The sequence below is a fragment of the Sorex fumeus genome, unplaced genomic scaffold, assembly GCF_029834395.1.
Source record: "Sorex fumeus unplaced genomic scaffold, SorFum_2.1 ptg000020l, whole genome shotgun sequence".
In the NCBI taxonomy this organism is placed as follows: Eukaryota; Metazoa; Chordata; class Mammalia; order Eulipotyphla; family Soricidae; genus Sorex; species Sorex fumeus.
In genome coordinates this window covers 16,812,083-16,827,957 of record NW_026606077.1, presented here as the reverse complement: position 1 = coordinate 16,827,957, position 15,875 = coordinate 16,812,083, and the positions used below count along the sequence as shown (strand labels likewise).

Here is a 15,875-nt window from a genome sequence, read left to right as displayed (position 1 = left end):
AAACTTACACATCAAAAATGTGGTATTAAATTATAACAGTAAGAATTTTTCACTATTGCCTCAATCCCTGCCTCCTATTTTCTTTTTTATTCCCACTCTCTTAATACTTTGCCCTCAATTATCTTCCAACTAGTAACAATGTTATTTAACCCAGCTATGCAGGCAATATCTCCCACAGAAAGATTCATATATATATATAAAAAATTAAAGCATCAACTTTTATTCTGACCTAAAGATTGCTTTTCTTTCTGAAAAAGATTTTGATTTAAGATTGATTCCAATAGACAGTAAGTTACAGGGGGGAAAAATAAAGATTTGATTAAAAATTTCCTGTTTTTTCCTGCAGGAGCAGAGAATAACTTGTAGTATGGGGTGGAGGCAAGAAAGAGAAGGGAAAAGAATCCCTGTGAGAGGGTCTTGCTGAACTCCCACTGGGATTTCCAGACATTTTCCCAGCCAAATATTTGAAATGTGCCCACCTAGTTCAGAGTAAAAGCAAAAACTATAGCCTATCCTTCTTAAAAATACTGTGTTTTGCACACAAACATTCATTGCTTTAAGAACATTTAAAAATGACAGCCTGAAGTGCTTAAGATGTGTATGGACATGGTGCAGTACATGTATATATACACACAGATATGCAGATGCACGAGCAATGTATATATACACATACAAGCATGTGGTACTCTATGAACGTGATGGAACTTGGCTTCAACAGTGTACAACTACTGTACATCCAGAATGAAATGTCCTGTTTCGTGGATGTAAAAGGAGTCAAAAATCAAACTTTTCAGGTCTTTTAAGCCTGAACACAATCCATCCAATTCACCTTGAATCCCAACACCTGACTCCCTGATGAAGAATGATGTCAACCACAGACAGACTGTTTAAAGGCCCACACAAATGTCTTTGGTGTATGTGTCTATTTTTTAAGGTACAAAATAATAATAATAATTATAATTATAATAATAAAAATAGCTATTTTTGTGTGCTGTAGCAGTTCTTTTATAGCTCACATTAAGTGCAGCTCTTAACCCTCCCACCCCCACCCAAAGAAAATACTTGTTAAATAAGGATTAGACAGGTCAAACACCGTTGTAGTGCAAATAGTAAACGATAAAAAAAAACAACATTTACAAAATATAGAAATGTTTGGATCCAACAGATGGACAAACATATTCCTTTCAAGTATCTCTCCTTGAAGAAAATAAAAATTAATCAGATTACTTCCAATACAAAAAAGTCTCTCTTTCCGTTCTATCTCAGGTAAACAGTTTCAAACCCATTAGGTTGCATAGTTCTAAGATCATTAAGCACCTTAACGAAATGTCACTTGGTTTTCTTTTTCCTTGATCTTTCTCTCTTTCCATTCTTGTTCTTTTTTTTTTAATGTCTGGGGTTTTTTTTTGTGTTGTGTTGTGTTGTGAAAGTGGTGCAGAAAAAGAAAGTGTGATCACCAGCACACCATTGTTCTTTGATCAAGATCTGGTGTGTTGAAATGCCTCTGAGCATATGTCTGTGTGGATGGTGTGTGTGTATGAGTACCTGTATTTGTGTACTGTAGTGTATATATGTAAAGGCTGAGGTGTGGATGTGAATGTAGTGTGCATGTGGGGTGCATGTGTTTCTATGTTCTGTGCTGTGTGTGTGCGTGTGTGTGTGTGTGTGTGTGTGTGTGTGTGTGTCTGTGCTTGCACAGGCTGCAATACACAAAGAGAGGGCTCCACAGACATAACTTATGACCTGGTTAACTGGGTAGGAAAGTGCCTGTAACTGGCCCTTTCAAACTCATGGCTTTCTCGCTGCTATCTGCATTGTGCGAGTCTGCCTTGTGCAGACTAGACGAGTTGACTGCGAGGCTCACACTGAAAGCAAAGTGAAAAGGAGAGGATAGTGCTCTCATGGAAGCAACCAGCAGTTGGCATCACCATGGTTTTGATTTGGAGAGAAATGTAGGGTCTGTGCTTTTCCCTCCCCCACGCTTATTCCCATCTCCTTCACTGCTTCATCTCTGAGCCCTGGCTAAGAAATTTTTCCACATCTTCCTTCAACTGCCTCAGGTTTTGATTTTAGGTTTTAACTTTGTTTTGTTTTTGTCTTTGTTTTTTTGTTTTTTTTTTTGTTTTTGTTTTTGACTTTCTTTTTACTCTGGTGGTTGAACTCAGAAACCTTAATAATGTCTTCATTTTGCCACTGTCTTCCCTGGACAACTCCTGTTCCCGTCCCTCCCCCGCCCCACCCCAAGACTGGGTGCTCTATGAGCATCCACACTCCTCTACTATCATGTTCTGGATATCCTTCTTGATGATGTTTTGCCCGTCATCATAGTACAGCATGGACATGGGTCTCAGCTTGGTGGGCACACAGCATGACTTGAGGTTGGCAAAGGGGCTGTGCCCCCGCATGCGGTAGTGGTTGATGACGGTGGAGTGGAAGGAGAGGGAGGAGCCCGACGTGCCAGCTATGTGACTCGGGCACTCACCCTCACAGTAGTTGGCATGGTATCCCGAGGGAGCAATGATCCAGTCATTCCAGCCGATGTCCTTGAAGCTGACGTAAAACTGTTTCTTACAGCAGATGTTGACCCTGCCATCACACTCCAAGCCCCGCCGGCGTCGGCGATGAGGATGGTCTTCAGACTGTCGGGCCTGAAGCATGAGGAATGGCCTATGGGACTGCTCCTTCTCCTCTTCTCCTCCTGCCCCTCCGTCTCCATCCTTCTTGTCCTTCTTCTTGCCTTCCCCCTCCTCATCTTTCTTCTTCTTCTTGCCCAGGAGCACGAGACTGGCACCTGTCTCATGGCATTGCTCACAGGCAATCCGAACATCCAGGGAACTTCTGCCCTGGTCCAGTAATCGCTGGATACTGCTGGAGACAGGGAAGATGTGCCAAGTGCTTTTCCGAGCATCCACCACCTTCTCTGATATCAACTGTTCACTCCTCTCCTCCATGAAGCCGCCTTCCTCGGCCTCCTCCCCTGTGTCTATGCCACCTTGGGGGTGCTTCTGCTGTTGGAAGAGCCGGATGGTGACTTTGGTCCTATTCCTGTTGGCCTTGGGGACTTTTAAGAAAAGCCAGACTTCTGCACGTTCCACCACTGACAAGTCACTGCCTTCTTTGGAAATCTCAAAGTGCAGTGTCTTCTTGGCTGTGCCTGAAGATGGAACATGATACAAAAGAGAGTAGGGACACACATTAGCTTGGGGATTGGAATCTGTTCATAAGCTTTAGGCAAGCACTGATCTACCTGGGCGGACCATCACAAACAGATGTAAGCAAATTAAGCCTGCCATTATTAGAATAGATTTAATGTTTGAAAAGATGGAAGAAATATTTCATGACATGTCAAAATTGTATCAAGTTACGCTTTAGTACCTGTACATAGACAGTATTGGATCTTAGTTTATTTATTCATTTATGGGTTGTTTGTGGCTATTTTAGCACTATAATATGCTCCTGAGCTAGAGTCTCTAGTCCACAAAATATAAAATATTTTAATCCTGGCCCTTTAAGTAGTTTTGGTTTTTGTTTAACTTTTGCTCCAGAAAGAACAAAGTCCTGGTCTGAGGGGCTTGAGAATCTGTGTCTGCTGCCTAATCTATGAAACGGGAATGCAACACTGCATTAATGAAAACTCCCTGCAACTCTAGCAAACTGTAAAAAGACATTTTCCCCACATAAATACATAAATTCCCTCCACTAATTCTGCGTGGCACATTCTCCTGAGGTGAACCTTCTTCCTAGGACAACCTATTTACCTCTCTTCCCACTCCCCTTAGCTGTTGCCTAGAGCCAGGAAGATGACTTCTCTGGAACAAGCTTTTCTCACATTGAAACATGCCCCTGAGCAATCAGTTCTCTATTCAAGGGGTGGAGAAATCTTTCCTCAAGGCAGGTATGATTACTTTGCTCCTTTCCACTGAGTTCTTCTTACCTTAGACTAGCACCAAGGGTTCCTAGCATGCTAGGATAGCCCTAAATGGCTCTGCCAACAGTCCTGTCCTCTGTAGTTCAACTCCACAGGGTTTATTTAATGTCATGGTTTTCCTGCCTACTCTCTCACCTCCAGACACTAAGATCTGCTCTTCTTTCTGCCCAAAATACTTCTGTATTAATACAAATATGTTGCCCTTTGTGGTTACCCTCCTCTAAGATTTCAGTTCTCAGATGAAAGGACAGTTCTAGACATCTCTGCATGAAAATAACCTGGACCTCAGGCTCTCTTAATCACATTCAACATCATGGTGCAGTGCTTAGCCAAAAGCAGACAATATCTCCAATCCTTATTAGCAAATGCTAAATTAGCTATAGCATTGGAGAGAGTCCCCCAGTTTTGCCTCCTTCCCATTTAAAGGCAGCTAACTGAATATGAATTATTATATCTGCAGCTGAAACAGAGGAAATCTACATTGGCATCAGAGTTGTATCAGTTGTGGCTACTCAGTTCTTGCTGAGTTCTCAAATCAGGAAGTCTTCTGTTTCCTTCTCTTTCAAATAAGTACCTCACCTGTATGCATATTTATGCAATAACATTTGATGTAAGGAGCAGGTGCCCAGATTCAAAATTTTTAATTAATCAAGTATTTTCCATTATTTCTAGTGTATCATTCAGTGATCTCCGAACTATGCCGTTTTCTTGACCACTTTCCCTGTCAGTGCACTGATAACTGGCAGGCATGCCTACATCCTATGCACCAATCTGAAAGCATCTTAAAGTTCACCTTAGAACTTGCAACTCCCTAGGAGGTTCTTCCTGCCCGGGTTTCTAGAGTTATCAGAAATCCAGCCATACTTATCACTCTCAGCCCTGAGATGTTTGCGGTACTATAAATTTTAGGCACAGTTTCAAATTCCCTGTGGCAGAAGGGAGGTTTTTCTGTGCATTGCACACTGTAGATTCTGTTCTTAATTTAACACACTGCACTCCGTGATTACAAGAGTGGTAAATTCACTGAAGCTGAGGCAAGGGATAGCTGAGTATGTATAGGTTCTCAGACATCCTAGCCTAAACTACCAGAAACTGGCCACCATGGAGGCGGATGTGCTGGTTTTGGTACTGGTTACGCACAGGAGGTGGTCCTGAAACCTTCGCACAGACCTCCAGCCTCCAGAGTTGAAATGAATAATAACCCTGAGTACATGATTAGCTCACCAAAGCCAGAAACTATGTTTTTTAGGAAGCATAATGACTTTTGTTTCCAAATGTGTGTTCTTCACTAAGCATTGAGTGATGGGGGAGGGGGAGGAGAGGGCACAGGGTTTTGTTTTGTTGTTGTTGTTGTTGTTGTTGTTGTTTTCAGAAAAGAAAAGATTCTGGGAAGGAGAGTTGAATCACTTAAATCTAAAAAGAAGATCCCCAGCAGATTCCCCAGTGGTAGTAAGGTCCTGCCAAGACCAAAGGAAAGGGCTGCCAGAAGCCTGCGGGCCTGGGGGGCCAGGGGAGCTCAGCCACCATCCCCCCCCCCCCCCCACGCAGCCTCTGCAGCGCCCCTCCCTGTGAGCGGAGCGCGCCCTTCCCGGCAGACCACGCTAACAGGCTACCTGCTGCTGCCCTCGGCCTTAGCCCGAACGGGGTGCCCTGCTGAGACAGAGGTAATAGCTGCTAAATTAGAGGAGCCAGGAGGCAAGGCTCTGTTTTGATTCTGGAGGAAACTATGCGAACCTGAAGAATCTGCCTGGTCCCCGGATGCGGAGGTTTGGGGCTGCGGGTCATACGGTCCCATAGATTCTGCTGAGCTTTGCCCCACACTGACCCTCAGAGGCCCGGAGAGCGTGGTGGGGGTGGGGGACGGGGGTTGCTGACAGGCACAGGGCTACACTCCCCCACGGAGAAAATCCAGAGACTCCTACAGATCCTGGGGGTTGAGAGGGAAGGCGGGGTGGGGGGGGCGGACAGCCGGGAGAATCCGTCAGTGACTCTAAAGCAGTGAGAGCTCCTGCAGGGTCTGTGCATCCCAGGGCCTTTGCCACCAAGGACAGCCTGCAGGACAGTCCCTTCACACCACCAGGGTTCTATGCGCCACAGAGCCCCGCCCCTTCTTTACAGGCAGCTGTACTTGGAAGCGAATGATTTAGTGTTCCTGAGAGAGGATTGTACAAAGACAGTCCTCATTAGAGGGGACCCAATCTGTCAGGTGCTGTTAAATTAGGATAGGAGAGTCATCCGAAAATGACTTTCATCCTGGTCTTGGTTGATAATTAAGTGGATGGCATCGTTTGCATACTGAGGAGCCATGAGGCGCTGATGTATGCACCCGTTTAATTATCCGAGCTGAACGACTGTTCCTGGTCTCCACATCCACTGCCTGCGTGATACATTTCTCCCCCAGATTTCTGACATTTGGATTTTCCCCTACTAATTGACATGCTTGTCGCCTCCTTCTCCTGGTGTCCATTTCTGGAACTGCTATTTGTATATAGCATGATCTTTTATCAGAAAAAAAAAATAAAACTGAGATCCAATTTCATGAAAATGCTGTTGCCTTAATGCCCAGGAGAACTGGGGGAAGAAAGAGATTCAAGTCTTCTTAATGTCTACCTTATACGCAGGTACATTTTAAAAGTTCTATTGTATTCTGACTTCTTAAGCAGTGCCTGTTTTTTTTTCCTTTTTCCATTTAGCTTTCATTGCAGAGGGGGTGGGGAGAAGGAGGCAGACAGAAACTGGGATGAAATTAATATTTATCAGGGTTATATGTTTCAGAATGATATTATAACCCTTAGATTTCATAGGTATAAAAAAATAGAACCAGTCATTGGATTCTATTCCCTTGATAAGTGTTTTCCTGAGAGAGATTTCTATATATTGCAATGATGGTTTCAATGCGTTTCAATCTTTTAATCTCTACCAAAGAAGGTTGCCTAAGACAGGGGTGCTTAGGAATCTATTACTAATCAGTTTCAGACTTGACTTAAATACTTCGTGCTCTGAAATTCTGGAATGGAAGCCTTCCCATCTTGTGCATGAGCAGGTAGAGCGTGCATTTAGACAGGTGCACATGGGTTCCTATAGCGCATTACCTATCTAGATATAGTGGATGGCATTGCTAACCTCTCATTACCTACTCTCTGACATTTTTTTTCATCTTCTGTGCTATTTTTTCTCTGCTTAGGCTTGTGAGCAAGGCTTGTATCACAGCCTGCTCTGCCTGTGTAAGTCACTAAGAAAGTCCCACGCAAACCCATGTGGGTGATAATATTTCATCAATTAAACCTCTGTGATATTGGTGGACACATACCAAAGGAAGAATGGAAAGTGCATTAAAATGGGTAGGAGGGGTAAATTTTGCACCTCATAGTGAGCACCTCTGAAAGATTTCTGGGCAGGAGGAGTTGGAGAAAGACCCGTAGAAGTCAGAAGTAAAAATAAAATTGTTTTTAACAGCTCATTTCTGGAGGCTGGGCTGGGGGTATCAAGATTAAGGAGCCACATCCCTTGTTCTTTTTCTCCCCTGGTCCAGCATGTAAACTTCTGCTCATCCTTCAGTCCAGCACCTCAGATTTGTGGCCATGTGGATATCTGCAGTGAAATCAGACATATACACATGCAGTTTTTGCTTTTTGTTTTGTTTAGTTTCCATCGACAGGTCCTGCTGATAATGATGCTCTTCTGCATATGGGTAGCAATTACATCACTAATGTGGAAAGCTTTGTTGTTTATAGAGGGTTTTAATTCACTGGGAGAGGGGGAGATTTTGCTATAAAATGTGACTATTGCTTTTATCTTCATTCTTCACCCAATAAGGTTTCACTATACCTAGATATGGGATAGTCACTTGTACTAAAAGAGAGAGCTACATACAGCATGCGCGTTCTCTGAGACACTAGCTCTCTCTCTGGATGGTGTGAGGGCTTGGACATAAGGCAGAAACTGAGGCCTTAAAGGTTATTCCTCTGCTAATCTTGAGTAGAAGATCCTGCCTGGAGTAAAATCACAGGTTTGGTCATACATTATCTTCATTGGGTTTTTTTTTTAGCTTTAGTATCTTTTCTTAGTATTTGTTATTAAATTGTAAGCGCTCAGTTGCATTCTTATATCTTTCATTTAAAAGGTGATGAAAAATAAGGTTAAATGTTTACAGAAAAAAGGGGTGTTAGATTTCAAAAGAAAGTAAAAAATTCTTAAGGTTCAACCCACAGAATTTCAGATATTTCTTTCAAAGTTCCTGGGAACTTGTACACTTGATTCTTGATCTATGAGCCAGTTCAGTATGGAGAAATCTGAACTACAGCTGAGAGATCATACTTGATTATGTTTTAGCAGAGACAGGCCAAGACAAATACAGGTTTCACACACAAAGAATGCCTTGGAAGGCATTATCCCTGTTCTCCAAATATTAAAACAGAATTTCAGCCTTGACACCCACCCCTACTTCAAAAGCACCTAGTCCACAGGCCCAAGTCACTGTGCATTACTTTTCACAGTTTTCCTCCACCATTTCTCTCTGTACCCTTAACTCAGAGACAAGCACACATTCTGAAATGGCATGCCATGCTCCCACAAGGCGTTAAATAAATAGCCCTTTTTCTCTCTCTTGGAAGTCACTTGTCATTTGTCGCTGGTGAGAGTGTTGATAAGACAAGCAAATGAGACAGCAATATCGGGAGATGGAAGACATTTTTGTAAAAGCCCAGACAACCGTATTAGGCAGAGCTGTGCGAGCAAATCAGTCCTGCTGATGATTCACAGTCACATTTCTCCACACTCTGCTTTGTTTGCTTCTAAAATGCATCACTTCTGTATCTTCTATGGACCTCCAGAAAGCTCACATGCATTAATACATGACAGGTAGTTATGCTCCTCCAGTCCCATAAAATCCTAACCTGTCTAGGGGATGAGAAGAAGCCAGAGGTAACTAACTGACAATCACCAATAGGGCACTACAGAGGGGTTTTCAGTAGGTGAAACTGGTAAGGAGCAAAGAATGCGCCCTCTTGTGGCCAATCAAGCTCTAACATCTTAGGGATCTTTGCTGAGGGGTAATTGACAAGTAAGTTCAAAAGCCTGGAGTGGAATGGTGGGGTCAGCCCCTCTTTGAACTGCCTTTTTTTCGGGTGTATGGAAAGAATAGTGCAAGCAAGTCTTCTTAGACCCTTGTTTGACAATAGTACATTTCTTCACTCTATAACTAGTTTCCCCAAAGAGGGGAGGTTTTGAATAGCACCTTGAATAGGCCAGCATTTTCTACTTCTTGAGGGTTCATTTATTTTATTTTCCCTAACTGTTCTTTGGTAGGCGTTATCAATTACTATGATAATTACCATAATCAGCATCCGAATTTGGCAGCATACAGAAACTTATAATACTTCGACCAGCTATTATCATGGATAAAAAAGGTTGAAATAAGACATAATAATAGTCAAGAGGGTCATTTATTTTAGCTTCACTACTTTGATACCCGGCTTAGCTCTAGCCATTCCTTCTTTTCTTTTTCCTTTTCTTTAAGGTCTTAGGTTAAACACATAAGATAGAAAGAGAGAAAGAAAGAAAGAAAGAAAGAAAGAAAGAAAGAAAGAAAGAAAGAGAAAAAAGGAAACAGAGAAAAGGGTGATAACTTAGTGAACAATGTTGGGTGTTTGTATAAAAAGAAACTCGTTTATATGTGTTGGAATAAATCTCAGGCAACCTAAGTGCGATCCCTGGCAGCTTTGTAATACTCATATGAGCTTTACAAAGATAGGGAGCTCTATTCAATTGCACTTAACCTTTTGCCATCTCTCAAGCTTTATGTCTTTTTAGAACTGTATTCAACTATCGAAGAGAATAGAGGCAAAATTATACAGGTAGCCTTAATTTAAGGTAACTCCGGGTTGAAAGGTCTATTTAAGGGTATGTTTCATTAATTTGCAAGAAGGTGACACTTATAGACTGGATTCTATGCTCTACAAAATACTTATAAGGAAAAAGAATGAATGTCCTTAGCCAGTATTCAAAAAGCATTGGTGTTTAACACAGTTTGAATATATTCAAGTTTGAATAATGCCAACAACAGCAAGACAGTTATGTATTCATTACAGTCATTCAAATGATATAGCTCTTTCCTTGGTTAACAAAATCAGCTACCAAACACTCACTTTGTACCCTTCTTGAGAAGTGGGTTCAAATATGTAAGTCAAATGAGTCACCTCTTAAAGGAAAAACAATTTCCTTTGAATTAAATCCCTAATAGAAAAGTTAAAATGGCAATTATATAAATATATGTGTGTATATATATATGCACAAAGGTAAACTGCTATAAAAATGTAAGTGGCTAAATTTTTACACTCAAGAGTCACTGAATGCTAAAGGAACAGTTTGCTAGAAGACAGAGAAGTCAGAAATGGTAACGGTTAAATCACCAGCACCAGGTGTATATTAAAAATACCCAATGCATAGGCTTACTAAGTCATGTGATATGGGTAAAGCCAATTGAAATGCTGTAATTAAGGCTGTCATATATGGCAGTTGGCATATAAAAACATATAGGGAGGTCCCTTTTTGTGTCCGGCCATGAAGTCAACCTCCAGATCCCTAGAATCTATTCCCTGCACAGGACTCAGCATCATTAAGCATTATCTGGCAATCAGGCAAAGTTGAGAGAAATTGGATGGCAACTTTCAAATTTCAGCCTGCTATAGTTGCTCCAGAAGTTTTGTAAGGTAAAGTCCTAATTGTCATGCCATTTACATTGCACTAAAGAGCTTTAGGGAAAGAAAGAAGAGTCCTCGAGAAGGTCTTTTAAGAGGAGTTTAAAAGAAAGAACTTCAGGTGAGAGCTACAGTGGTCTTGTAGGAAGCCCCCAGGACAACTGACTTCTCCTGAGGGGGAGGCTCCCAAACCAGTAGGCTCTGTTCACCCCCAAGGGTGTCCAGGTCTAGCACAGTTTTCTTGAAACAGAACATCTGAGTCAACAGGTTTTCAGGATTGGAAATTCTGAGTATTGCCTTAATTGTTTATACTGCTGCGGCAAACTTTTAAACAAAAATGCTGGGAGTCCCTGCACATACTTTACTGGCCATATGTTCTACCAAACAAAACAATGGCATTCCTTTCCAATGGGTTTGGCAAGGAGCATGAATCTTTAGCCTGGTATTACCACGAAAGTAACATGCATTATCCCTGGAGTATGCCTGAGCAGGCACGGGCTTGTGGGCCTGAGAAGGGTCTGGGTCACATAACTGTCAACCTGCTGTTGCTCTGTGACCTGCAGTGCTCACGGCACTGAGCACGGGAAGGCAGCAACAGGTCCGAGGAGCTCTGAGCCAAGGCTTCCCATCTATTTGTCAAGTTCTTCCTCTTAAGGCGCGAGCCGCCTCCTGGAGTCTCAGGGAGCTCGACAGGGTTGCATTCCCGGGCAGGAGCGCTCGGGAACTTCACAGAGAACAAAACTCTTCGCCCCTTTTGGCTCAGAGAGCGGCAGTGTCCCCGCAGTGACTGCGGAGTCCGAGCCGGCTGCCTTTCCCGTCCAGCCAGCGCGCCTGGACGCGTCTCGGGGGTTCCAGCGGCAGGCGGCGGCCGCCCCCGGCCCTCCCCGGGCTCCTGCCCGCACTCTGCTCGGACGGCGCTTCGGGTGCCACCCCACCTGGCCGCGCACCCCCGCCGAGCCGGGGGACTCCCCGCCCGCTCCCGCCGGTCCGGCGCCGTCCCACCGACCTGCCTCGGCGAAGGTGATGATCTCCGACGTCTGCTCCATGAGCTCGTTCATCTCCGCCCGCCGGCCGATGTCGTCCTCGATCTCCACGTAGCCGTCCTCGCCCACCTTGCCCACGTGAAGCTTGCGGATGGCGTTGAGCAGGGCCGCCTTGGGCACCGGCTGCAGCACCTCGGGCCTCTTCTTCAGATGGAGCATGTTCAGGATGTGCTTCTTCACCGCCTCCACCATCTCGGGCTGCGCGCTGGGGCCGGCCCTGGGCAGCGCGGCCAGCGCGCAGGAGGGGCAGTCGGCCGGGCTGGGGGAGCCGCGCACCGCCACCCAGCAGCTGGCCAGCAGCAGCCCGCCGAGCCCGAGTAGCGGCATCCTGGCGGCCCTCCTGCCGGGGGTCACCTCCTGCCGAGGCCCTGCGCCGCCGCCCCCTCGCACCGGGGCCGCTGGGTGCTGTCTGGGCGCGGGGGGGTGTGTGTGCCGCTCCTCCTGCTCAGCAGATCCGCTGGAACGAGAAGAAAAAGTTTGCTCTGAAGTTTTGTTTGCAGGTTCCCTCGGAAGGCAGTCGGTGCCGTAGGTTTGTGGCTGTCAGGAAGGAGAGTTCTGTCTCCGAGTAAGAGAGGGAGGGAGGGAGGGGAGGGAGGGAGAGAGGGAGGGAGGGAGGGAGGGAGGGAGAGAGGGAGGGAGGGAGGGAGGGGAGACAGAGACACAGAGAGGATGGGAGGGAGAGAGACAGGGAGAGAGGAAGAGAGGGAGAGGGAGGGGAGAGAGGGGGAGAGAGAGAGAGAGAGGGAGAGAGAGGGAGGAAAATGATTGGCCCCGAGTGAGTGAGTGAATGGGAGAGGGAGGGAGTTTGTCTGTGAGTAAAGGCTGTGATTAGGAAGGGGAGGGACGGCGGCTCTCTGACAGGCTGCCTGCCTTCTGCTCGGCTCCCTCACACACCTCTTTGCAAATAGCACCGTTCTTGGGAGTTCTACTTTCCCTTCAGAAGACATCCTCCTCACTTCGCCTCTTCTCTCTCTCTCTCTCTCTCTCTCTCTCTCTCTCTCTCTCTCTCTCTCTCTCTCTCTCCCTCCCTCTCTCTCTCTCCCTCTCTCCCTCCCTCCTTCTCTCTCTTCCCCCTCTTCCTCGCTCCCTCTCTTTTCTCTCTCCCCTCTCTTCCTCACTCTCTCCTCTCTTCCTCTCTCCTCTCTCTGTCCTCTCTTCCTCTCTGTCTCTCTCCCTTCTCTCTCTCTATTCCTCTCTCCTTTCTCTTTCCTCACTCTCTCTGTATCTCCTCTCTCTCTTCTCTCCCCTCTCTGTCTCTCTCTCTTGTCTCTCTGTCTCTGTCTCTGTCTCTGTCTCTCTCTCTCTCTCTCTCTCTCTCTCTCTCCCTCCCTCCCTCTCCCTCTCCTCTCTGTGTGTGGGCTTGCAAAAGTCAGCCTTGCCTGCATCCTGCAGAGTGGGGGGCAGGGTGACAGGAGGGCTGGCCAGGTAGCAGAGCAGTAAAGAGGGTCCAGGGATCCAGGGGCCCAATTGCAGCTGGGGGCCGCCTAAGGTTAGGGCCCCAAGAAGAGGAGTGCCCCCAGCCCATTCATTCATATTTAAATGCCCGGTGCCCTCCTCCCGTGCTGGCCCTTAATACACTCTACTTTTCCCGACTGCAGAACGCAGCTCTGCCGCCGGCAGCCTGTCCCCCGCCCGCCGCTGCCGCCCCCTTCTGCCCTGGCCAACACACAGCGCCTCAGCCTCGCGGCCGCCCTGACTGCACCGAGCAGCAGCAGAACTCCTCGGCTGTCCTGCATTGTTTGATGCAGATAGTGAGCCCCTAGGCTTGAGTAACTGCTCCCCTGGGGAAAGACTCTCCTAGAATATATTTGGAAATTCTTGCCTCTGCATTCTGGGGAGCGCTTTAGCTTGCCCCCAATTCTGTCCAGGACTAGTATATTCATGAACTGGCCGCCTTGGCAGCTTCTCCCTCCCTCAAGGAAGCAGCACAGATGAAATCATCATGAATTTCAGTGTTCACAGAAAAAGAGAAATGTGAATTTTTAAACAATGCCTCTCTGAGTCCCCCCTCCCCCCTTTTTCTTCATTTTCTGTCTTCTGCCTTTATCTTGAAGAAGTATCTTTAAGAGGCCCATCTGTTAAAGCTTTTCTTCCCTCTCCGTTTCTTTCCCACACATAAGCCCTCTCAATTTCTGTAGATACAGTTAGTTTATATCTGACACATAGTACGTTTAGACCTTGATAGTCAAGCATTGTAATTTGGGTGGAAAAAAAGTTAATAAGTATATCATTAAGTACAAGCTCAAGGTCTGAGGGCAAGAGATATAGAATGAAGAAAATTGTTACGCTAAATTAGAATTACAGTTTTCTCCAGTAACAATGTTTTTCTGAATTGTATCTACTCCCCCTTTCCTCAAACAACTCCCTGAAATATCTCTTTCTATTACAAGCCATCAATTATTTTCCTGATTTCACCTCCAAGAACATCAATTACCCTGCTAGCATTGTTAAGATTTTGTCATTTTCCCTAAAGTCAAAATGTTAAAGTGTAGTATAGTGAAAGAGAATGAGGAAGGGGTGCACATGTATAATAATTGTTTAACAAAAGATCTTTAAAGTATAATACTTAATATCATCTACCTATTCAGCATCACATTATGCAGTACCCAAAGCATTTTGCAGTCCAATTAAGTTTTACAAGAGAGTCTGAAATAGAATCAAAAGTTTAATGACTCCAAACAACTCCAGTCCCAATAGCATTTAGGTAAGTGCAACTTAGCAGTATTCTGATTCTTTCCGTGTGTGAGTTTGTGTGTGATCCCTTAATTTGCTGTTTCTGAATGTAACTCTTTAAAAATAGCTTTTTCTCTGGCATGTTACCTTGTCTATATGTGCTGAATGGTTTGTAAAAATGCATAATACATTTGCATGCTCTGCTTTTAAAAGCTGCATTAACCTGTCTGAAGAATAGATAAAGGCACAAGTCATAATCTGCTTGAAAGTGCCAATAAGTGGCCAAATTCTTCCAGATCACTCTGATTCTGGATGTGTAAATAGCTCATAAGCAAGAGTTGAAAATCATTACCTTTCCGGTGCTGGTGCTGTCTCTGTCACCAGCAGGCTCCGCTGTCATGTGGTAAGAGCTGTCTGAGTCCCTCTTCATGGTATTGGCACTGGCAAGTTTTATACTGTACTACTTATTTGTACACTCACTGGTACCACTCAAACAGAGGAGGGCTGGGGCTTTGTTTGGGATTGGTTAGAATCAGCCATGACATCAGCAGATGACTGGCTTTCCCAGAGTGAGGCATATTTCATAATTCATTATCTAATGGAAAGGCTGTCTTAACTGCTGTGACACCACTGGGGATCACTGAGCCAGTTAAACCTCTGACAAACTAACTTACCTTCTAGAAAAATACTGGAACCAAGCTCATCTGTCTCACTGAGTGTCCAACTTTGAACTTGTCTTTTATACACACTTCACACACACTCCTCATTTTATATTCAGAGTCAGTTTAGTCTCTCTACAGAAAACATGTGTTTCTTCATGAAGCTACCTCTACTTAAAAAGTATTTTATTGATTTTTACAGGGAAGAAAATTCACAGTGCTCTTTAATGGAGATTATAATTTGAGGTCCTTTTAAAACAAACTATTTCAGTGGGAAAATAAATTTACCTTTTGGATGACTGTCTCCCCTCTCTGACTTGCACTATTATTTTACATCTTGAAATTGAATGCCAGCTTCATAAATCATTTATCCTTAAGAACTTTGGGAATAGTCATTCTCTGTTAGTGAGAGTTGTATCCTTCTTAATGTCTTTAGAATTCCAATCTAACTAGAAAAGAAAAAAAGAAAAAACTTCCAAACTCATATCAGAACTTCATGTCCTATGATTTCTCATTTGTTACAAATATCACACGAGAGTAATGAAAAAAAGTGAAAAAAGTGAGTGTTCCTTGACTTCTAGAGACTAAGTTGGTAGGGTTTTTTTTGTTTTGTTTTGTTTTGTTTTGTTTTGTTTTTTGGTGGAGGGGTTGGTTTTTGTTTTTGGAATGGCTGGGGTGTTGCTTAAGAAGGCTGGGAAGTAACACAGGAAGAAGGGCTCCAGACAGGAATGGCTCTGATGAAGGGCCATTTAAAGGAGTAGAGCTGAAGTATAAACTGGGTACTCGTGACAAGTTGGATAAAATGTGCAAAATTGGTGGCTAATGAAAGCCATATGACTAGATACGTTGTTTTGTATGCAGGGTTTAACATGCA

At 44.5% G+C, this 15,875-nt stretch overlaps 1 protein-coding gene across 1 annotated transcript; it reads right to left on the bottom strand.

Annotated features, from left to right (window-relative positions):
• Nucleotides 1–1,067: 1,067 nt before the first annotated feature.
• On the bottom strand, nt 1,068–15,513 carry INHBA (inhibin subunit beta A). The gene is made up of 3 exons (XM_056113539.1): nt 14,695–15,513; nt 11,633–12,126; nt 1,068–3,154 (listed from the first exon to the last, which is right to left on the bottom strand). Exons 2-3 carry the CDS (start codon nt 11,994–11,996, stop codon nt 2,256–2,258), a joined length of 1,263 nt encoding a protein of 420 aa, XP_055969514.1. The 5' UTR covers nt 11,997–12,126; nt 14,695–15,513; the 3' UTR covers nt 1,068–2,255.
• Nucleotides 15,514–15,875: the final 362 nt, after the last annotated feature.

Coding starts and splice junctions, on each gene's coding strand:
- INHBA (XM_056113539.1), bottom strand. CDS start 11,996: ATGCCGCTACTCGGGCTCGGCGGGCTGCTGCTGGCCAGCTGCTGGGTG. Junction 3,155..11,632: donor CATCACCTTCGCCGAGGCAG/GTCGGTGGGACG, acceptor TTCCATCTTCAG/GCACAGCCAAGAAGACACTG.